The 22,916-nt window shown below is 51.6% G+C and overlaps 2 protein-coding genes and 1 long non-coding RNA gene across 10 annotated transcripts in view; 2 read left to right on the forward strand and 1 right to left on the reverse strand.

The window, feature by feature from the left end:
- PDPR (pyruvate dehydrogenase phosphatase regulatory subunit) overlaps window positions 1-6,257 on the forward strand; it is a 49,041-nt gene extending 42,784 nt beyond the window's left edge. For all 4 annotated transcript variants that reach the window (XM_055297813.2, XM_063611582.1, XM_063611581.1 and 1 more), the window contains one exon: window positions 200-6,257. In XM_055297813.2, the coding sequence (XP_055153788.1) occupies window positions 200-604 (405 nt within the window). In that variant the 3' untranslated portion in view covers window positions 605-6,257. The remainder of the gene's footprint in view (window positions 1-199) is intronic.
- Window positions 1-18,234, reverse strand: LOC129492582 (uncharacterized). Its single transcript, XR_008660932.2, has 3 exons — window positions 17,913-18,234; window positions 2,528-2,612; window positions 1-229 (listed from the first exon to the last, which is right to left on the reverse strand). It is a non-coding gene; the product is annotated as an uncharacterized lncRNA (long non-coding RNA).
- The window catches only part of CLEC18C (C-type lectin domain family 18 member C), a 21,241-nt gene continuing 8,850 nt past the window's right edge, over window positions 10,526-22,916 (forward strand). The window contains exons 1-5 of one of the 5 annotated variants that reach the window (XM_063611675.1): window positions 10,526-10,723; window positions 15,797-15,896; window positions 18,961-19,190; window positions 19,733-19,824; window positions 22,024-22,263. In XM_063611675.1, the coding sequence (XP_063467745.1) occupies window positions 19,067-19,190; window positions 19,733-19,824; window positions 22,024-22,263 (456 nt within the window). In that variant the 5' untranslated portion in view covers window positions 10,526-10,723; window positions 15,797-15,896; window positions 18,961-19,066. Of the gene's footprint in view, window positions 10,724-15,796; window positions 15,897-18,214; window positions 18,433-18,879; window positions 19,191-19,732; window positions 19,825-22,023; window positions 22,264-22,916 lie in introns of those variants that run through there. The other 4 variants (XM_063611676.1, XM_063611678.1, XM_055297835.2 and 1 more) reach the window with 4 other exon arrangements.

A 22,916-nucleotide genomic window follows, 5' to 3' on the forward strand; every position in this document is an offset into this window, starting at 1 on the left:
TTACCGTGGGGTCTTTTATATTTCACATGCAGTTTTTCACATGGTAGAAATCGCACAGTTTCCCAAAAGCTGGCAGGGTCGTGGGAGGAGGCAGCTGTGCCCCATTGCAGTGACACCAGGGGACCCTTCCCACGGTGCTGCTTTCTGTGCCAAGGGTCTGAGTGTCACTGGATGACTCGGCGTTTCCTTTCTTTCTTAGGGCATGGATTTCATTGGTCGCGACGCCCTCCTGCAGCAGAAGCAGAATGGAGTGTATAAACGCCTCACCATGTTCATCCTGGACGACCATGACACAGACCTAGACCTTTGGCCTTGGTGGGGAGAGCCCATTTACCGGAATGGGCAGTATGTTGGCAAGACCACCAGCAGTGCCTATAGCTACAGCCTGGAGCGCCACGTTTGCCTGGGTTTTGTGTACAATTTTTCTGAGGACACGGGGGAAGAGCAGGTGGTGACAGCAGATTTCATCAACCGGGGAGAGTATGAGATTGACATCGCGGGATACCGCTTCCAGGCCAAGGCCAAGCTCTACCCCATCGCCTCCCTCTTCACCCAGAAGCGCCGAAAGGATGACATGGAGCTGAGTGACTTACATGGGAAGTGATGCCACCAGGGCAGCCTCACCTCCTCCCCATCATCTTGTCCTAGAGTGGGCGTCACCTTGGAGCTTCTCTTCCTTCTGCCTCCGTTCCTCTTCTGGAGCCTTTGCCTCCCATCTCTTATCTCCTTGATATAATTTTGAACTTGACCTACTTTAAACTTTTTTGCTCTGCAGCCTTCCTTGTCCTTCCACCTCCTCCTCCTAATATTCACTCCAGGCTCTTCTTCCCTTCCCACCCCCCACTCAGCTTCTCATGGTGGCAGGAGGTGTGTCTGACAGGCAGGACAGAAGCAAGCTCCACTGGGGACATGAGGGATGGTGACAGCTGCTTTCAAATTCTGCATCTCAAAGCAGGGCAAGCCAGGGTGGTGCAGGTCTCGGGGCACGAGTCCCTCTCCCTTGGGTTCCATTTTCTTGGAGCAGCCTATTAGTTCTGGTGGGGTTGCCGTGTGTCGGATGCAGCCCTGAGGGGCAGCTCGTGCCTGCAGCCCGGCAGCTCGTTCTCCTGTTCTGCTGTGCTATGGGCTGGCACTCGATACCTCTGGCAAGAGGATGATCATCTACCTCACTGATGAGAGGCATCGCATGGACGTTCTCTGGTCTGTAGTGGAGATAAGCAGTTAACCTAGCACCATCCTCATCCTCCCTGCAGAAGCCATTAGCAGACCTTTGGGTCAGGGCAGCCTCCCTATAATTTTCTTCATCTCTTGCTAATCTCTATAATAAGGTTGCTTTTTCTTTCTTAGTTGAGTAAACAAGTAAGCCACAGTGTCGGAAAGGGAAAAACCATGTTGCCTTGTGTGTTGCTTTTCCCAGTCAAAAGGGTCTGACCTCAGAAAGTCCCCCACCAGTGACACTGAGTGTTCTGCTATGGAAACAATGCTGCTTTTCTCTCAGCTGTCCAAAGTTCAGCCGTCCCTCCCTCCCCTTCTCACAGTGCGTTTGACTTTGTCAGGTCAGCCTCACTTGTCCCCTTCACAGTTGGCCCATTAAGTCATATTTCTCTCCCTTTAGAATAGGGAGGGGAAGGGATCAGGTGTGTTGTCCTGAGCCTTTCAACCTTGCGGGCTGTGCTGAGTTCCAGAGAGCTGCCGGAATTCCAGGTTTGACTCTTCAGCACAGAGCAGAGCTACACAGAGGTGACCCATATTAGTCTACTGAGAGTTCTGAGTCCAAGGGGTGTACGTTGCATAAGGCTAGAGACCGCTTTTCCTCCTTTCCCCCCAGGCTCTTTGTTTCCCTCCACCCACCCTTCCATATCCTCTGGAGCAGAAGACAATGTGGGTGCCCAGGAGTGCCCTGCGCTTTCAGGCAGTGTGTCTGTTTTCCCAAGGTGAAACTTAGATATCATGGACTGTTGTCCAGCCTCAATGCTTCATTTTCCCCTTGCATATCAACTGCCCTAATCTGACTTTAAGTGCAAAAAACTGCTATAAGACATTTTGGTTAGTAAAACTGTAGCCTTTGGTGTGTGGGTATCTTGGAGGCGTTAGCTCTGATAGGTCTGTAAGTGTATTAAGGGAGATCCTTCCATTTCATTAGAGCAGCTTAAAATGCTCAGGTGTCTGCCTTCTCTGGTGTTTCTTTGGGATCTCTGTTTAGACACTTACACTGGCTCCTTCTAGACATTTCTTGCCACTTCCCCAACTAGACCACTCCTAGTGATTACTGAGTTTAGTGTCCACCTTTGTGGAAGGTTCTAGTTGGCTTATTAAAGGAGCATATGATTAGAATTCTGTTTGGAGGTCTAGTTGTCTTGGAGCCAGTGTGTACTTAACTAGCCTAGAGATGCTGCCTCTAGGCAGAGAGGAGGAGAGGTGTTGCCGGCTGGAGGGCCAACCAGTGAACAGCAGCTGTGAAGGCCTTGGGAGAGGAGGAACAGGCCCTTGGGCAGATGCAGGCATTATCAGCAGAGAGCAGACTTACCTCCAAAGATGGAGACAGGTGACTGAGAGCTGCAGGCCTCCCCTGCTCTTCCAAACACGTAGCATTTGCACCCCTCCAAAGCCATCTTTGTAAAGGAAAACGTATTTGTAATTGAATCTAGAAGAATTTAGTTACACATAGACATAACTCTTCAACCTTAACTATGGCAATACATTTGTGCTTTAACTGTTACATAGCAGTATCACCACTTACCAGGATCCAAATCGAAAGAATAAAAGCTGTCTCCATAGTTTAAAATCGAATAGTGCCATCATCACAGTATATTAGTCAAATAGAAGCTTCATCAGAAGTGTATCCCACATAGAGTTGTAAGACTTGGATTCTCTTCTGCCCTTGTTAATCTCCAACTAATTACTAGAGATTGACACGTTTTTAATTAGCTGTCCTTTCTAAGAAGTCAGGAAATCTGATGCTGTGTCCAAAATTATGCACTGTTTGTTGAACTAGAACCAGAAGTCCTGGCCTCCTGTTAAATGACGTCAGTTTCCCCCTCTGAGCAACAGACTGCTTGTCTTGCTAGGAGAGGATGATGGGGGGGTGAGCCCTCAGGCTGTCCATTGAAACACCTTGTCCATGAATAGGGTCATACTCCTAAGACTGACGGGGTGTTGATCTTCTAGGACATCACTTGTTTATTGAGTGCCCCAAACACAGATTTCTCTTCTAGCACTTTAGAGTTCATCCTTGAAGTCTCTCCTGGTTCATTCAAATACAGGCAATGTGAGTCTGGTGGTTTTCTGTAATTGGTCTAATGTGAGCTCTTTGAACGGACAGATCTGACAGTGAATGACTGACTCTTCCCTGCTTCTGGCATAATTGCTTTGCCTCTGTCTAGTGTCCAAGTATCTTAGCTGGTCAAGAGAAGAGGGCAGCATAACTTCCTGAACATCAGTGTCAGATATCGGAGCATTCTGGACTCCCGAGAGGCAGTGGCCTCTTAAGTGAACAGTGGAAGCCAGTAGATGCCCCAGATCCAGAGCCGTGGTTGCAAATCCAGCAGGAATAAGGAGGGACAACCAAAGCCTCCTCATCCGTGTGTCATTTCCAAGGGTTTGCCTTGTGTCTCAGCTCATTCTGGGCAGCCTGTTTGTCTTCTGTCCCTAGAGATTTGAAGGATTTTTGGACTTTTGTGAATGGGTGACTGGACCTGGCTTTGCCGAGTTGGGTGCTTTGTTCTCTCTGCAATTACCTTTCATAGCATTTTGTGCTCACCATGGAGGATGGTCTCTGCTTTCTCGTCGGTGTATGCCATCCGAACCTAGGAACACAAAGTGTATTGGCCTCAAATAGATGGAGACCCAGGGTTGCCAGTTTTCCCTGGGCCTTCCCCTCCCTTGAAATGTCCTTAATTACCTCCCCTTCGTTGTCAGGCCATGTGTGACTTCTGTTCTTAGCACTGCTGGGGTCTTTGACTTCCATCTAAGCTTGCATCAGGAAGATGTTCCTTCTGTGATCATTGGTACTGAAGCCAGAAAAGCTCTCATTCAGGAACTCTGAAGAGCAAAAAGGGACAAACACTAACTGCTGAGCTGGGCCACTTGATCTCCTTTCACCTTGCGTTGCTGTCACAGCACCTCATATGAAGGCAGGACACGCTCCAGCAGAGAGAACTGCACAGTGACCACTGTATTTTTCATGCTCTTCCAGGGATCCCTGTCTTCCCACATTGAAGAGATCTCATTTAGGCCAGAGACCACATAGCCCAGTGATTAAACCCCAGCTTTACTGTGGCCCCAGGAGTGGAGCCTGGCCACTCCTGTTTGGTTCTCATTGGGAGGCACGCTGGCCTTGGATCGTCTCCTCATGCACACCCGGAGTTTTACCTGCTTGCTTGCTTTCCTGGACTGCTGTTTCCAAGAAGGTAACTAAAACATGAAAAATAAACCTCCAGCTTCCACAGTATATTACCTGCCGTTGCATGCATTTGAAAGTTAACCTCCTCCCTTGCCACCGTCTTGGTGGCAGTAGCGATGCAGGAATGATGGGAGCTTTCCAAGAGCGTTCAGTGCTTCACTGAAGACAGGACCTGTAGCCTTCATTTCTGGCTCTGCGTCGTCTCTGGCATATTGACTCATTTCCTGGCATTTGACTGAGTCTACACCACTTTTTGAGAACCTGAAATAGAAGGGAATCTTCTGTGACCCGTGGTCTCCGTATTGGCCCTAGAAGACTGGCCTGGTGGAGGAATTTGTGTTGGCTTGCTTTCAGGGGTTAGCTACAAGATTCAGCTTTGTATCTCTGTTGCTTCTGGGCCAGTGTAGTCAGTAAGGGTCTTCTTTAACATCTAAGATAGAGGTTTGGTTGGCCGGGTGTGGTCACTCACTCCTGTAATGCCAGCACTTTGGGAGGCCCAGCAAGGTGGGAGAATCGCTTGAGCCCAGGAGGCAGAGGTTGCAGTGAGCCGAGATTGCACCACTGCACTCCAGCCTGGGTACCAGAGTGAGACTCTTGTCTCAGAAAAAAAAAAAAAAAATCTAAGATAGAGGTTTGGTCAACAGTGCTTAATAATAAATAAGAACCACCTGCCGTTCTAATTTTCCTGCTGCACCCCATCCCCCACACACCCCTCACGAACATTGATATAAGCAGTATTAACACAGTATAAAGAATGTTCACCTTGCACATGTCATTTCAGGCACATGGATTCAGGAGAAGCACAGTTGAGTGGAGGAAATGGTAGACTTGTGAGGCTTGCCCCAGGCCCTGTGTACACGCAGTAAGTGGTGAGCCATGGGTCTCTCTGTCAGCGCCTGCCTCCCCGCCACCACTTCAGGCCAACACTTCAAGGTGCTGAGTTGTAAGGCTCCTCCATTGTCAGTACAGGGCTCGCCTTTGCAGCCCCAATCACTACCAGTACACTCTTTTTCAAGACAACTAAGTATTTTTGTATGCCTTTGCCTTCCCTTTGTCCGTGAAACATCAAGAGTTGTTTATGGTTCTTGACTTCTCTGAGCAGAGTGTCGGCATCTCTTGGAGGGTTACACATTTCTTCATGGGCCATTTTTCCCTTTCTTAGATGCACCTGTTTTTATCCTTTGCAGACCATCTTCTGCCTTCTTATTTTCCTGTCTGTCAAAGACAGAAATTACAGGAGATAGGGAGGATTTTTTAGCATCTCTTTCAAAAGATCTATGTCAGAATTTCCTTTGCACACCAAGAACTGGAGCTTAGAGCCCCGCTATCCTCTAAGCCAGGTTCTAGTGCCTTACACTCCAGAATGTCAGATGGTGGGTGCAGACTGGAAGAAAGAGAAGAGTTCATCTTGGTGTGTGGGTTCCCATCCGCCCCACATAGCCTCTCCTTCCTCAGAACAATGGGCGTGGGGTAGAAAACTCTTTCACTGAAGGGTTTTCTAGCAGCTCAGTTAACACTTTACTCTCCGGTCAACACTTGGGATGTATGAAAACGCCATTGTAACTACGGTAGCGTGCTGTGACTCATCGTTTGTATTTGTCAATGTGCCGTTCAGCTTAGACCTTCCCTGTTCCTGTGTAGTTACAATGTGGCCCTGAAGACATCCGAGGCACTTCAGTAAGTGGGATCTTTTCTAGAGATCCTGGGTGACTTTGGGTGCACGGGGTGACCGAGCATTTCTGCCCCTGTGAATATGGCACTAACACTGTGCACTGTCTCCACCAAGCAAGGTTTCCACTGAGTTTCTTCACGTGTTACTAGGTTTGTAAATGAATAAACACATTTTAACTACTCACACGGCTCTTTGTGAAATGTTCTTCATCTGTAGCGACTTAAATGTGTTTGCCACCACAAAGCATAAACAGTGTGCAGAGGAGTGTGTGCACCTCCCTGTGTGTACCACAGTGTAAGGGAGGATTTGGGGATGCGGGTAGAGAAGATGATGTAGGTGTTTATCTTACCCTCCCTGCAGCGCTGGAGTGGCTGGGGGGAAAACTTCCCGCCTCCTGAACTTCCGACCAGCCATCTGCCTACAGCTGACCTCATAGGAGGAACCTGCCACCTGACGTTCCACGTGGGCACGTGTGCGCTCAGGTTTGTGTGGAAAGCAAGGGGGGTCGTGTTCTCACCCTGTGGAAACAACCCTGAGAGAAACAGCCAGTGCCCTTTTTCTACACCAGCTTCCATCCACAAGTTAGTCCCTGGACTTGATCTGTTCAGCTAATTTTTTTTTTTTTTTTTTTTTTTGAGACAGAGTCTTGCTCTGTTGCCCAGACGAGAGTGCAGTGGTGTGATCTCGACTTACTGCAACCTCCACTCCCAGGTTCAAGTGATTTCCTGCCTTAGCCTCCAGAGTAGCTGAGATTACAGGCATGTGCCACCATGCCCAGCTAATTTTTGTATTTTTGTAGAGATGGGGTTTAGCCAGGTTGGCCAGGCTGGTCTCAAACTACTGAGTTCAAGTGATCCACCCGCCTTAGCCTCCCAAAGTGCTGGGATTACAGGCATTAGCCGCTGTGCCTGGCCCCAAGTAATTTTTGAGTAGTTTTTTTTTTTTTTTTTAAGTATTTGTACTTTTGAGAATCTCATAGGTTAACATGTTTACAACAATCTCTTCATCTTGTCTTCTAAATCAGCCCCTTCTATTCCCGTTCCAGGAATGGTCAACCGCACCAGAAACCTAGGACTCACTTGGTCTCCCCACTCGCCTCTCCCTCCACCTCCTGCTCATCACTCAGCCTCAAAGGGTCTGTCTCTTCAGTGCCTCTCTTCTGTTCGGACCTCACTGTCCCCACCACTGCTGCTGTGGCAGAGAGGGTTGTCAGCCCTGACTTCAAGAACAATCTCTTACTGATTTTCCTGCTTCTCATGTCATCCCCTCTCCCTCTACAGGGTCGTCTTTGTAAAACACAGCAGGTCTCTTTACTCACTGCCTTGAAACCCTCGAGGTACTCCCCTTTGTCATGAGACAAAGCTCTCAGTCCTTCGCCTGGCCAGCCAGGGTCTCCAGAGTGTGGCGGGCCGCGCTGCCCCAGGGCTCCGGCCGGTGCTGCCTGTGATGCAGGGCCTGCAGCCAAGTGCGTTCACCCCATCCACAGCTGGATGTCACCTCGAATCCTGCTCTCCACTCACACTGAGAGGTTTCCCACTCCCATATTTGTTCACTAAAATGTGTCCTGGCAGCCGTCCCCTGTGCTTGTGGAAAGTCCCGAATTGAGGATCACATGAACCCCCACTCCCCCAAGTTATCCTGACAGAGCCTTCCTGTCTTTCATTTGATTGATTGATTGATTGATTGAGATGGAGTTTCATTCTTCTTGCCCAGGCTGCTGGAGTGCAGTGGCGAGATCTCGGCTCACCGCAACCTCCACCTCCCAGGTTCAAGCAATTCTGCCTCAGCCTCCTGAGGAGCTGGGATTACAGGCATGTGCCACCATGCCTGGCTAATTTTGTATTTTTAGTAGAGACGAGGTTTCACTATGTTGGTCATTGGTTAGGCTTGTCTCGAACTGCTGACCTCAGGTGATCCACCCATCTCAGCCTCCCAAAGTGCTGGGATTACAGGCGTGAGCCACTGTGCCTGGCCCCTCCTGTCTTTCAAAAGCTCAGCCCAAGACCACCATCATCCCACAGTGGAGCCTTTCCTTCCCCAAGAGAATGGCCCCCTTTGGGGTCCTCACACACCCATTTCTGATATGTCTTTATTTGGTTATCTACCCTGCTGGTTCTGTAAGTCCCTCTGAGAAGGACTCGAATTCTCCCAAACTCCAACACCTTACGTTGTGTTTGGTGTTTAACAGATGGTTAAATGAATGGGCAAAAAGTGGAGGGCAAAATCTTTAAAATGCCTTTTAAGATTTAAGGATTTTAGGCCAGGCACGGTGGCTCACGCCTGTAATCTCAGCACTTCGGGAGGCCGAGGCAGGCAGATCACCTGAGGTCGGGAATTCGAGACCAGCCTGACCAACATGGAGAAACTTTGTCTCTACTAAAAATACAAAATTAGCCAGGTGTGGTGGCTCATTCCTATAATCCCAGCTATGCAGGAGGCTGAGGCAGGACAATCGCTGGAACTCAGGAGGTGGAGGTTGCAGTGAGCCGAGATCACGCCATTGCCCTCCAGCCTGGGCAACAAGAGCGAAACTCTGCCTCAAAAAAAAAAAAAAAAAAAAGGATTTTAAACGTTTGATTTTTTTTTTTTTTTCTTTTTGAGATGGAGTCTTGCTTTGTCACCAGGCTGGAGTCCAATGGCACAATCTCAGCTCACTGCAACCTCTGACTCCCTGGTTCAAGGGATTCTCCCGCCTCAGCCTCCTGAGTAGCCGGGATTACAGGCACACACCACCACGCCCAGCTAATTTTTTGTATTTTTAGTAGAGACGGGGTTTCACCATGTTGGCCAGGATGGTCTCGATCTTCTGACCTCATGATCTGCCCACCTCAGCCTCCCAAAGTGCCGGGATTACAGGCGTGAGCCACCGTGCCCGGCCTGAAAATTTTTAAATGATTGTTTGCTGACTTTACAACAGGACGATGTTGTTGCTCGCAGGCCAGTAGGTGGCGCTGTGGCACGTGATTTGAGCCTCCTGGTTTCACACAACTGTTCATGTGGAGAGCCCAGTGCCGGGACCCATCAGCACCCCAGTCAGGCTATGCGTCTCCCTCCCAAGGGTGCTCACCTGGTGTGTCCTCCATGGCACAGGGGGACTGAGATGAGGCTCCTTTAGTACACCCTCCCTTGAGAAGAGCGACGTGTGCTTACCCTCCAGTGGCTTGTTCTCATGAAAGGCTCCACAGTTAGGGACTGTCAGATGCTTAGATCTGGGGTGTCACCGGACTCAAGCTCCTCAGGATCCCAGATTGTTGTGGTGGGTCAAGGGCACGGGGCTTTGGGCTTACTGGGCTGGGCCTGAATGCCAGCATTGCCTCTTCCTTGGTGTATGACCTTGGGTGGTTACCTTTCCTAGGCCTCTGTTTACTTGTTTTAAAACGGACAGTGATGCCTACTTTATAGAGTTGTTATGAAACTCAACTAATGAATATAAAATACTTGACCCAGAGTGGCATGGTGGTACATGCCTGTAATCCCAACACTTTGGGAGGCCAAGGTGGGAGGATTGCTTGAGCCCAGGAGTTCAAGACCAGCCTGGGCAACTCAGGGAGACCCCGTCTCTACCAAAAATCAAAAAATTAGCCAGGTTTAGTGGTGTGTGCCTGTAGTCTCACCTACCTGGGAGGCTGAGGTGAAACGATAGCTTCAGCCCAGAAGTTCAGACTGCAATGAGCTGTGATCGCGCCACTGCACTCCAGCCTGGGCGACAGATCAAGGCCCTGTCTCAAAAAATAATAGGCCAGGCGCGGTGGCTAACGCCTGTAATCCCAGTACTTTGGGAGGCCAAGGCAGGAGGATCACTTGAGCCCAGGAGTTCAAGACCAGCCTGGGCAACTTAGGGAGACCCCATCTCTACCAAAAATCAAAAAATTAGCCAGGTAGAGTGGTATGTGCCTATAGTCCCAGTTACCTGGGAGGCTGAGGTGAAAGGATCGCTTCAGCCCAGAAATTCAAGACTGCAATGAGCCGTGATCATGCCACCGCACTCCAGCCTGGGTGACAGATCAAGGCCCTATCTCAAAAAATAATTAACTAAATACTTGACCCATTGCAAGATCTTTCCATGCACGACAGCTGCTCTTCTATTATTCCAGGATGAACTGCACAGCCTGCTCCCTTGGGTTTCCAGGTTGTGGGAGATGAGCAAAACTGAATGACCTCAGTAGATCAAGAGCAAAGGATGTGGGTCCAGACCTGGTGGCCAGTTGCTTGTGACAGGAGCTGGGCTGGAGTCCCCAAGTGCCACTAGTGCTGACGTCTTTTAACTGTGTTCATTGTGACTTGTTTATTTCTAAAAGTAACCACTGGCGCCTTAGTGTGGATGGAACTCCAGGTGCATGCGGTGAGTTAACCATGGCCTGGGGAGCTTTGTTTCCATGCCTAGGACATGCATCTGTGTGCATCACATGTGAGCAGATATAGCCACGCCTCTGGTGATTTGAATGCCTGCGCTTGCCAGCTGCTTCAGGGCCCCGAACATCACTGGTTGTTTGTACTTCATTCCCTCCTCAGCCCAGCTGGTCCCACTCCACAGCCGTGCTCTAGGCGTTTCATCTCAACTGGGTGATATATTTGAATACAGCAATTATAAGAACAGCAACCTCAGAAGAACATCTGGCATCGAGACCTCCCCAGCGTATTTCCACAAGGTACCAAATTCCGTAAGTCTTGAAGAGCTAAGTAAGTCATCCGGGCCGGGTGCAGTGGCTCACACTTGTAATCCCAGCACTTTGGAAGGCCAAGGCGGGCGGATCACTTGAGGTCAGGAGTTCAAAACCAGTCTGGCCAACATGGTGAAACCCCATCTCTACTAAAAATACGAAAATTAGCCGGGTGTGGTAGTGCATATCTGTAATCCCAGCTACTTGAGAGGCTGAAGCAGGAGAATTGCTTGACCCCGGGAGGCAGACAGGCAGACGTTGCAGTGAGCCAAGACCTCACCACTGCACTCCAGCCTGGGCAACAGATCCCTTGGTATAGATACGGGGAGCTTGGGTGGTCTCATCACAGCAGAACCTCAGCTCTTGGCATGTTCTTTCCTTTGCTACCAGCTTTTGAAACTGAAATGTAGCAGAGTCATGAACCAGACTCTGAAACATGAACCAGACAGAGAAACATTTTAAGAAGTAGCAGCTGACCAGGAGTTGGAGATTGCAGTGCTCTATGATTGCACCTTTGAATAGCCACTGCACTCCAGCCTGGGCAACATAGTGAGACCTCTATCTAAAAAAAAAAAAGAAGGGCCAGGCACGGTGGCTCACGCCTGTAATCCCAGCACTTTGAGAGGCCAAGGCGGGCGGATTGCAAGGTCAGATCAAGACCATCCTGGCTCACACAGTGAAACCCCGTCTCTACTAAAAATACAAAAAATTAGCCGGTTGTGGTGGTGGGCGCCTGTAGTCCCGGCTACTCGGGAGGCTGAGGCAGGAGAATGGTGTGAACCCGGGAGGCGGAGCTTGCAGTGAGCCGAGATGGCGCCACTGCACTCCAGCCTGGGCGACAGAGCAATACTCCGTCTCAAAAAAAAGAAAAAAGAGAATAGGGGTGGGCGCGGTGGCTCACAACTGTAATGCCAGCGCTTTGGGAGGCCAAGTCAGGAGGATCGCTTGAGCCCAGGAGTTTTAAACCAGCCTAGACAGCATGGCAAGACCCCGTCTCTACCAAAAATACAAAAAATTAGCCAGGCATGGTGGTGCATGCCCATAGTCCCAACTACCTGGGAGGCTGAGGTGGGAGGATCACCTGAACCCCGGAGCTGTGAGCACACCACTGTACTCCAGCCTGGGTGACAGAGTGAGACCCTGTCTGGAAAAAAAAAAAAAAGTAGCTGGGTATGGTGGCACGTGCCTATAGTCCTACCTGCTCAGGAGGCTGAGGCATGAGGATGGCTTGAGCCCAGGAGTTCGAGGCTACTCAGCAATTATGGTACCACTGCACTCCAGCCTGGGTGACAAACTGAGACCCTCAAATAAAACAAAATAAATTGGCCATAAATGTAAGAGATTTTTCCTGTATTGTTCATTCTGCTCCCTTGATCTATATGTCTGTCCTTTTTCCATATCTTATAGATGTGATTATTAGAAGTTTCATAGCAAGTTTTGAAATCAGGTAGTATACATTCTCCAGTTTTTTTCTTTTTCAAATGTGTTTTGGTTATTGTAATTCCTTTGCCTTTCCATGCAAATTTTAAGACCCAGTTTTCAAATTTTTTTTGAGATGGATCTTGCTATATTGCCCCAGGCTAGTCTCAAACTCCAGGGCTCAAGGGATTCTCCTGCCTCAGTCTCCCAAATAGCTGGGATTACAGGCACATGCCACCACACCTGGCCTCTCAATTGCTTTAAAATAAACACAACTAGGCCGGGCGCGGTGGCTCACGCTTGTAATCCCAGCACTTTGGGAGGCCGAGGCGGGCGGATCACGAGGTCGGGAGATCGAGACCACAGTGAAACCCCGTCTCTACTAAAAATACAAAAAAAAATTAGCCGGGCGTGGTGGCGGGCGCCTGTAGTCCCAGCTACTCGGAGAGGCTGAGGCAGGAGAATGGCGTGAACCCGGGAGGCGGAGCTTGCAGTGAGCCGAGATTGCGCCACTGCACTCCAACCTGGGCGACAGAGCGAGACTCCGTCTCAAAAAAAAAAATAAATAAATAAAAAATAAAATAAACACAACAACAACGAAAATATTTTGGAAGTTTGATGGGCATTGCACTGAATTAATAGACAAATTTGGGGAGAATTACCATCTATCTTAACAATACTGAGTCTTCCCCTGGCCAACATGGTGAAATCTGTCTCTACTAAAAAATACAAAAATTGGCCAGGTGCAGTGGCTCATGCCTGTAATTTCAGCACTTTGGGAGGCCAAGGTGGGTGGCTCACTTGAGGTCAGGAGTTCAAGACCTGCCTGGCCAACACGGTGAAACCCTGCCTCTACTAAAAATACAAAAATTAGCCAGGTGTGGTGGCGGGCGCCTGTGATCCAAGCTACTTGGGAGGCTGAGGCAGGAGAATCACTTAAACCCAAGGGGTGGAAGTTGCAGTGAGCCCAGATTGCGCCACTGCACTCCAGCCTTGGTGACAGAGTGAGACTCTGTCTCAAAAAAAGAAAAAAAGAAAAGAAAAAAAGAAATTAGCTGGGCATGGTGGCAGGTGCTTGTAATCTCAGCTATGCGGGAGGCTGAGGCAGGAGAATCACTTGAACCCGGGAGGCGGAGGTTGCAGTAGGAAGAGATCATGCCACTGCACTCCAGCCTGGACGACAGAGCAAGACTCAGTCTCAAAAAACAAACAACAAAACAATATTGAGTCTTCTATTCCATAATCGTGAAGTGTCTATGCATGTTTTTAGATCTTTAGTTTCTCTCAGCAATGTTGTTTTACAGTTTTATGTGTATGGATTTTTTTTTTTTTTTTTTTTTTTTGAGAATGAGTCTCACTCTGTCGCCTAGTCTGAAGTGCAGTGGCTCAATCTCGGCTCACTGTAACCTCCGCCTCCCGGGCTCAAGCAATTCTCCTGCCTCAGCGTCCTGAGTAGAGTAGCTGGGATTACAGTTGCCCACCACCACGCCTGGCTAATTTTTTGTATTTTTAGTAGAGATGAGGTTTCACCATGTTGGCCAGGCTGGTCTTGAACTCCTGGCCTCAAGCAATCCATCGGCCTCAGTCTCCCAAAGTGCTGGGATTACAGATGTCAGCCACTGTGCCTGGCCATGTGTGGAACTGTTTTCTCAATTTCATTTTCAGATTGTTTATTGCCAATTTGTAGAAATGCAGTGGATTTTGGTAGGTTGATTTTGTATTCTGAGACCTTTATTCTAGTAGGGGTTTTTTTTAAATATATATTCCTTTGGATTTTCTACAGTAGAATTATGTCGTCTGCAAATGAAGATAGCTTTACTTCTTTCTTTTCAGTATGGATGCCTTTAATGTCTTTTTCTTAACTTATTGCACAAATTGCACATTCAATAGTACAGTGTTTAGTGGGACTGGTGAGAAAAGACGTTCTTGCCTTGTTTTGATCTTAGGGAGGAAGGTCTTTGGTCTCTCTGTTAAGTGTGATATTAGCTGTACGTTTTGCATAAGGGCTGTATTCCTTTGCTAGGGCTGCCATACAAGGTACCACACACTGGGTGGCTTAAAAAACAGAATGTATTTCCTCAGAGTTCTGGAGGCATAAAGGCCAAGATCAAGGTGCGGGGAGGTTGGTTCCCTCTGAGGACCTCTCTCCTTGGCTTGTCTACAGCCGCCTTCTCCGTGTGTCTTCACGGGATCTTTCCTCTGTGTGTCTCTTCTTATAACGAGACCAGTCAGATTGGATCAGGACCCACCCCAGTGACCTCATTTAACTTTAATTACCTCTTTAAAGACCCTATCTCTAAATACAGTGACACGGAGGTAATGGAGTTAGGACTTCAACATACTAATTTGGGGCTGGGTGTGGTGGCTCACGCCTATAATCCCAGCAGATGGCTTGAACTTTGAGACCAGCCTGGGCAACATGGTAAAGCCCCATCTCTACTAAAAATACAAAAATTACCCGGGCATGGTGGTGCACACCCACCATCCAGCTACTCAGGAGGCTGAGGTAGGAGGATGGCTTGAGCCTGGGATGTGGAGGGCAAAGCCCCAGAAGCAGAGGTCACAGTGAACCAAAATTGTGCCAATGCACTCCGGCTGGGCAACAGAGCCAGACTTCATCTCAAGAAAAATTTAAAAATTAAATAGACATGTGGTGGCTCACGCCTGTAATACTAGCACTTTGGGAGGCCGAGGCGGGCGGATCACCTGAGGTCAGGAGTTCGAGACCAGCCTGACCAACATGGAGAAACTCCATCTCTACTAAAAATACAAAATTAGCCGGGCATGGAGGCGCATGCCTGTAATCCCAGTTACTCGGGAGGCTGAGGCAGGAGAATTGCTTGAACCCAGGAGGCAGAGGTTGTGGTGAGCTGAGATCGTGCCATTGCACTCCAGCCTGGGCAACGAGAGTGAAAACTCCGTCTCAAAAAAAAAAAAAAAATTAAAAATTAAATAGACTTTTTTTTTTTTTTTTAAGACATAGTCTCATTCTGTTGCCCAGGCTGGAGTGCAGTGGTGTGATCTCAGCTCACTGCAACCTCTGTCTCCTGGGCTCAAGTGATTCTCATGCCTCAGCCTCCCAAGTAGCTGGGATTACAGGTGTGTGCCACCATACCCAGCTAATTTTTGTATTTTTAGTAGAGACGGGATTTTGCCATGTTGGCCAGGCTGGTCTTAAACTCCTGACCTCCGGTGATCCACCCACCTCGGCCTCCCAAAGTGCTGGTACTACAGGCATGAGCCACTGCACCTGGACTAATTTTTTTTTTTTCTTGAGACAGAATCTTGGTCTGTTACCCAGGTTGGTGTGTAATGGCACGATTACAGCTTATGGCAACCTTGACCTCCCCGGCTCAGGCTATCCTCCCACCTCAGCCTCCCAGGTAGGTGGGACTATGGACCCGTGCTACCACGCCTAGCTAATTTTTTTGTATTTTTTTTAGAGACAGGATTTCACCATGCTGCCCAGGCTGGTCTCAAACTCCTGAGATCAAGCAGTCCACCCAGCTTGGCCCCCCAAAGTGCTGGGATTATAGGTGTGAGCTACTACACCTGGCCTGGACATGTAATTTTTAAAAGAAAATGTGGCCACAACTCTCCTAGAGTTGAATGTATTTTTTTTTTTTTTTTTTTTTTTTTGAGACCATCAACAAGATTTCAAGGCTTTAAAGAAAGGAGCTGCTTCAGGAAGAGACAAAATGACTTGAACGCTATAACCTTCAAATGCAGACTGGGAGAAGAGGTATCAGCTGTGCATGAGCTGGAGAGGGGTGGGATAGATAGAGACACAGGTGATAAAGAAAATACAGCAAAATGTGAATCCTACAATCTGGGTGGTGGATGTAAACCCTGTAGTAGCCTCTCCTGGGGAAAGCTGCCTTGCAAGAATGAGGCTGCCCATTCTCCAAACCCACCTCAGCCACCGAGCAGGCTCCAGTGGAAAGTCTGGACCCAGGAGAGAGTACCATGGAAACGAAGTTGCAATGCCCTGGTTAGGGGTCCAGCAGAGGGGTCATCCCAGCTCTATGCCATTGGATACTGAGTTTCAGGAGTGGGAGTGCCATCCTCAGGGTCACACAGCGTGTCAGTTCCAGCCTAGGCCTTCCAGTGTCTCATTAATCTTTTATCCACTTAGCTTCTCTTCTGGCTCATGAACCTTGCTCTCCTGGGACTCTTTTTTTTTTCAGGGGCCGGGGGTGGGAAGAGTCTTGCTCTGTTGCCCAGGCTGGAGTGCAGTGGCATGATCTCAGCTCATGCAACCTCTGCCTCCCGGGTTCAAGTGATTCTCCTGCCTCAGCCTCCTGAGTAGCTGGAACTACAGGCACTCACCACCCTGCCCAGCTAATTTTTGTATTTTTAGTAGAGACAGGGTTTCATCATGTTGGCCAGGCTGCTCTCAAGCTCCTGACCTCAAGTGATCCTCCTGCCTTGGCCTCCCAAAGTTCTGGGATTACAGGCATGAGCCACCTCACCCAGCCTGGGTCTCTTCTTGCAGTAAGCCAGGGCCATGGGACACTTCAAAAGTTGCTCCACCGTAATCCCCAAAATATATTTTTCTTCCACCTGTCCCAAGTGCCTGGCATCATACTATATGGGTCAACTGGCCATGTTTGCCATGGAATCCCAAGAGTAGGAAGTGGGTCTTTTATTACCCGGCACAGCAGAGCTGTGGAAAGTGCACTGGGAAAGATCAGGATGTGAATTAAAGCATTGGGAATGGGAAGGCAGAGACCTTGGATTAGCTGGGATGTTCCATGCACTCGGTGAGTGACCTTGGACAAGCCCCTTAGACACACTAAGCCCGTTTCCTCATCTACACGATGGGCACCCCATCTGCTACTGCACCAGGTTCTTGTGGCAATAACTTCAACTCACACATGCAAACAGGCTTTGTGAGCTCTATAAACACAGGTGGCTTGGCCAGGTGTGGTGGCTCATGCCTGTAACCCCAGCACTTTGGGAGGCCAAGGTGGGAAGATCGCTTGAGCCCAGGAGTTGGAGACCAGCCTGGGCAAGACGACGAAATCCTGTCTCTACCAAAATAAATAAATAAATAAATAAATAAATAAATAAATAAATAAGCCAAGCATGGTGGCACACACCTGGTCCCAGCTACTTGGGAAGCTGAGGTGGGAGGATCACTTGGGCCCAAGAGGTCAAGGGGCAGTGAGCAGCGATTATAACACTCCAACCTGAGTGACAGAGTGAGACTGTCTAAAAAATAAAAATAAAAATACACCAGGCCGGGCGCGGTGGCTCACGCTTGTAATCCCAGCACTTTGGGAGGCCGAGGTGGGCAGATCACGAGGTCAGGAGATCGAGACCACGGTGAAACCCCGTCTCTACTAAAAATGTTTAAAAAATTAGCGTGGTGGCGGGCGCCTGTAGTCCCAGCTACTCAGAGAGGCTGAGGCAGGAGAATGGCATGAACCTGGGAGGCGGAGCTTGCAGTGAGCCGAGATTGCGCCACTGCACTCCAGCCTGGGCGACAGAGCGAGACTCCGTCTCAAAAAAAAAAAAAAAAAAAATACACCCAAAAACAGGTAACTACTAAGCATTGCTAGGACCCGCACGCGGTGACCCTGAGGGTGCTCGGTTTCTGTTTGAGGGAGAAGAAACTTCTGAGCCCCTAGGTATTGTGGGGGACACGCAGTTCCAGACTGCCTTCATGGCCTGTATGCCTGGCCTCATCCCCATCCCTGGCACCCATGACGATAACCACATTCCACTGGTGTTTCCCCAGGAAAACCAACCCTACCTGCATCTCAGCAGAGCTTCCACGGAGTTGCAACCCCGCTCTGAGAGGGTGCAGGCTCAGGGGCCAGGGGTCACACAAACTCCAGAAGGAGGACGTAGTTGGTTTGCAAGGCTGTCCTTTGCCCTGGTTGAATAACCTTTGATCTGCCCCGAGAGGAACGTGGGCATTAGGCTGCGGCCCGCAGGACAGCCATGTATTTTCTGAGAAACTTGGCCCATGGTGCAGATCTGCTCCAGCTCACTCTGCTGGGATCATGCCAGCCACGGCCGGGCCATGGAACATCATGGCAACGTGCTGCCCACCTCCTACGCTGCCTGTTTTTCTAAAGGCAGACTTGATCCCAGCAGGACTGGAGTCAGCCAAGGGCATCATGTGCTCTGGTGCCTGCCTGCTTTGACTCCTCCTGCCTCACTCCCCCCGGCCTGTAGTCATGTGGGTGAGGGTAGTGGGCACCAGGGCTGGGCCCAGCCCCCGACACTGCCCAGACAGACTTTCCTAAGGCACGCTTTTCCTCGTGCAGGTGCGTCCTCAGCCCACCCCCCTTCGAGCCCACAAATTGCACCTCTCTGGTGTGCGGTTACCTCTTGCCTATGTTTAATTCATGGCTTGGGGGGTTGGGACGAGCTTCCCAAGAAAGGAAAGAACTCCCCTGGGGTCTTGCCCAGTTTCTGCTTACCAGAAGGACCATAGCTGAGGTCCTCCTCCCAGGGCCCGGGGCTGGGGAGTGGAAGCCATCAGTGGGCTCGGAGGACACTGTCCCAGCCAGGACACGGGCATCGGTCACTAATCCGTAGCACTGGAATGTCCGAGGGCCAATCGGTGGGGTCTCTGGGGGCTCCCCAAGGGCGCTAATAATCCCACAATGATTAGCAGGGGCCGCAGGTCAGTGCACGCTGCTCTGCTTGCTGTTGGGGGCGGGCTGGCCAGGCCGAGGAGGCCGGAGTAGGCAGGCATCCCCCGGAGTTGTCTCTTTTCATGCCAGCGCCAACAGGAGGCTGTTTGGACACACTGATTACTCACTCACCAGCCTCCCTCTTTTGTCTCCCAGCTCAGCCTGACTCCGGGAGATTGTGAATAGCTCCATCCAGCCTGAGAAACAAGCCGGGTGGCTGAGCCAGGCTGTGCTCGGAGTGCCTGACAGGCCCAACAGACCCATGCTGCATCCAGAGACCTCCCCTGGCCAGGGGCATCTCCTAGCTGTGCTCCTGGCCCTCCTTGGCACCACCTGGGCAGAGGTGTGGCCACCCCAGCTGCAGGAGCAGGCTCCGATGGCTGGAGGTAAGGGACACCTGGTGAGGAGGTAAGTGGAGGCACCATTATGAGCTCTGGGGAGTGGGTGCTAGGAGACTTCTGGAAGCCCGGTCCCAGGCCTGAGCCCCAGGTGGTGCAGGTGGTTTAATGAGGAAGCCCTGGGACAGCCTGGGGGTGGTGAGGGGTGGATGCTGGACTGGGGAGGAAGGAGGAGGAAGGGGGTCCAGGGCTGGGGTCAAGGAGGAACGCCCGAGGAAGGCTGTGGCTGGGGCCTGGAGAAACTCCGTGGCCCAGAGGAGCCCCAAACGGGCCTGCTGGGAGCCAGGGCTGGCCCCCCTACACCCAGCCCCCACCCCGTTCCCTCCCGCCACCCCGACCCCAGCACTCAGCCCACACCTGCTGCACCTGGTCTCTCAGCCTCTCTCCATTGCTATGCCTAGCATCCCCTGCACCCACCACACTCCTCTCCCATCTTGTTTTCCAAGGGTGGGGACACATGCTTATTTTGCCTTGTGTTGGGTTCAGGTCCCCCCATCCTCGGGCTGCCTGACCTTCTCTCTCCACCCCAGCCCTGAACAGGAAGGAGAGTTTCTTGCTCCTCTCCCTGCACAACCGCCTGCGCAGCTGGGTCCAGCCCCCTGCGGCTGACATGCGGAGGCTGGTGAGTACCTGACCCAGCTGGGCTCTGCCAGGGGGGCGGCCGGAGGCGCGGACCCCAGAGGGCGGCTTGGGAGGCCACGCCTGTCCAGGTGCCCTTCCACTTGACCAGGGTGGGCAGGCACAGCCAGGCACCTTGCCCATGAGGGACCGAGGCCCTGGTTGCTGGGGGTCTCTTCAGCTTCTTAACCCCCCACCCTCAGTTCAGGAGGTCGGGCCCCTTGGCTCCCACTCGCCTGAAGGGCAGGACCTTGGGCCTTCCCTGGCATCTTGTTGCCACAGAGACCAGGAGCCACAGGAGGAGCCGGATCCCCTCCTCCAGGGAAGGGGAGCTTCACAAGGAGTCCGCAGGATGGGCTGCCAGGCCAGAGAGGGAGAATGTCCTGCTAGGCTGGGGAGGGGCTTCTGTGCGGCAAGGACCCAGCGCCTTCTCCTGAGCTTATCTGAGCCACTAGGACAGGCCTTGCCCATGTTCTCTGCTCACTCACTCGTCCACATTTTCCATATTTTCAGCAGGGGCCGGGGATCGGGGGTATAGAGTTCCCTGCCAGCCCGGCCGGGGCGGCGGGGTTGGGACTGTCATCTGGGGGCTCAGAAACGCTGCCCCCCATTGTCTGGGACCCCAGCAGCCCCAGCCCATGTTAGCAGGCCAGGGAGCCAGGGCAGGGTGATGGGGGCGGGAGGGTTCCCCATGGCTGCTTCCCATGAACTCCTCCGAGGCAGGCGGCCACAGTGGCGACCTTGAGCACTCTAGGGTCAGTTTCCCAGGAGGTGGGGGTGGGGTGGCTAAATGCGGGGGGTCGCTTCTCCTGCTTTCCCAGCCCTGAGCGGCTCTGCCCCTCCTCAGGCTCAGACGCTGGGCAGCCAGGGGTGCTCCCAGCTGTGATCTCCGTGGTGGGTACTCCTGCCTGGGACCCCAGGAGGGGCTGCGGTGGTCAATGGCTGGCAGCTGGCACTCTTTCCAGGGCCGTTTTGTCAAAGTCCTAGAAGACTTCATTTCCATAAAGGTGCAAATGGAGCTCCATGGCTCAGCCTCCCTCGTGGCCAGGCCCTGAGCACCCTCCGGGCCTCTAGGGCTCCAGGGCACCCCTTCTTTGGACACAGTGGAGACTGAAGGTCTTGTGGGGGTGCAGGGCTGCTGAGGGACCCCAGGGAGCCCCCAGCTCCTGTACCCAGCCTTCATCAGAGGTAAAACCCCAATGGACATTAGTGCAGGATGAAGTTGGTTTGGGGTGCAGCCCCGAGGGGCCCCCCTCCCTGCATCCACTCAGTGCTTGTGAGTCCTATCCTGCAGGCACCTCCCTGCTCTGTTTACAGATGAGCTCAGGGAGTCTCGGGAGATCAGGGAACTGCAGCAGGTCACCCAGGGGTGGTGATTGCCAGGCCCCTTGTTTAAGAAGAGGGAGGGGGCTGGGCACGGTGGCTCACACCTGTAATCCCAGCACTCTGGGAGGCTGACACAAGCAGATCACCTAAGGTCGGCAGTTTGAGACCAGCATGGCCAACATGGTGAAACCCCGTCTCTACTAAAAATACAAAAATTAGCCAGGCGTGGTGTCACATGGCTGTAATCCCAGCTGCTCGGGAGGCTGAGGCAGGAGAATCGCTTGAACCGGGGAGGCGGAGGTTGCCGTAAGCCGAGATTGCTCCACTGCACTCCAGCCTGGGCGACAGGGTGAGACTCTGTCTCAGAAAAAAAAAAGAGGGAGGGGGGCGGGGTCAGCTGTGCATGGTGGGGAGCAGATGAGGCTGGGCTCCTGGAGGCAGGAGACTAGGGCAGAGGGGCGTGGCTGTATGGCTTTTTGCATCACAGGAGGGCAGCATGGCTGGGTGGGAGCAGTGGAGCCTTTCTGACAATGGCCAGGGCCCAAACACAGAACCAGTCTGCAAGGTGTGGGCACTGCTCACATGACCAGATGGGAGAAAGACAGCAGGAGCGGGTCCCACTGCCTGGGCAGGGCCGAAGGATGCCCACGACAGGATTCGGAGATGGTGGCTCAGTCCTGAGAGGAGCTGGGCTCCTCCTGGACGGACATCAGACAACACCAGTGCTTCCTCCAGCAGGACTCCTTATCAAGTGCTCTCTTTGCTGCCTGACCTGGCACCTGGTGGATGCTCAGAGATGGCAGGGGAGTTGAATCTTTGCGGCCTGGCCCAGCAGTCAAAGGCCTCCCACAGATGTCTGTGTTTGTGCTGCCCCCAGGACTGGAGTGACAGCCTGGCCCAACTGGCTCAAGCCAGGGCAGCCCACTGTGGAACCCCAACCCTGAGCCTGGCTTCTGCCCCGTGGCACACCCTGCAAGTGGGCTGGAACGTGCAGCTGCTGCCTGCGGGCTCGGCGTCCTTTGTTGAAGTGGTCAGCCTATGGTTTGCAGAAGGGCAGCGGTACAGCCATGCGGCAGGGGAGTGTGCCCGCAACGCCACCTGCACCCACTACACCCAGGTGAGTGTGCCGCAGGTGAGGCCAGCGTGCCAGCTCCCAGATACAGGCTTCCAGTGGGCCATCTCAGAAGAGGCTACGGTTTGTCCTAAATGTTGGGATTCCTTTTCCTCCAATTGGTTTAGTTTTACTTTTTTTTTTTTTTGATACGGAGTCTTGCTCTGTTGCCCAGGCTAGAGTGCAGTAGTGTGATCTGGGCTCACTGCAACCTCCGCCTCCCGGGTTCAAGTGATTCTTGTGCTTCAGCCTCCTGACTAGCTGGGACTACAGGCATGTGCCACCAGGCCTGGCTAATGGCTCTATACTTTTAGTAGAGATGGGGTTTCACCATGTTGGCCAGGTTGGTCTTGAACTCCTGGCCTCAAGTGATCCACCCGCCTCAGCCTCCCAAAGTGCTGGGATTACAGGCATGAACCACTGTGCCTGGCCACATTTTTTCTTTTTTTGGAGACATGGTCTCACTCTGTCACCCCAGGCTGGAGTGCAGTGGTGTGATCTCAGCTCACTGCAACCTCCGTCTCCTAGATTCAAGCGATTCTTGTGCCTCAGCCTTCCAAGTAGCTGGGATTACAGGTGTGTGCCACTACATCCAGCTCATTTTTTTGTATTTTTAGTAGAGACAGGGTTTCACCATGTTGGCCAGGCTGGTCTCAAAC

The sequence above is a fragment of the Symphalangus syndactylus genome, chromosome 11 (assembly GCF_028878055.3).
Source record: "Symphalangus syndactylus isolate Jambi chromosome 11, NHGRI_mSymSyn1-v2.1_pri, whole genome shotgun sequence".
Classification (NCBI taxonomy): Eukaryota; Metazoa; Chordata; class Mammalia; order Primates; family Hylobatidae; genus Symphalangus; species Symphalangus syndactylus.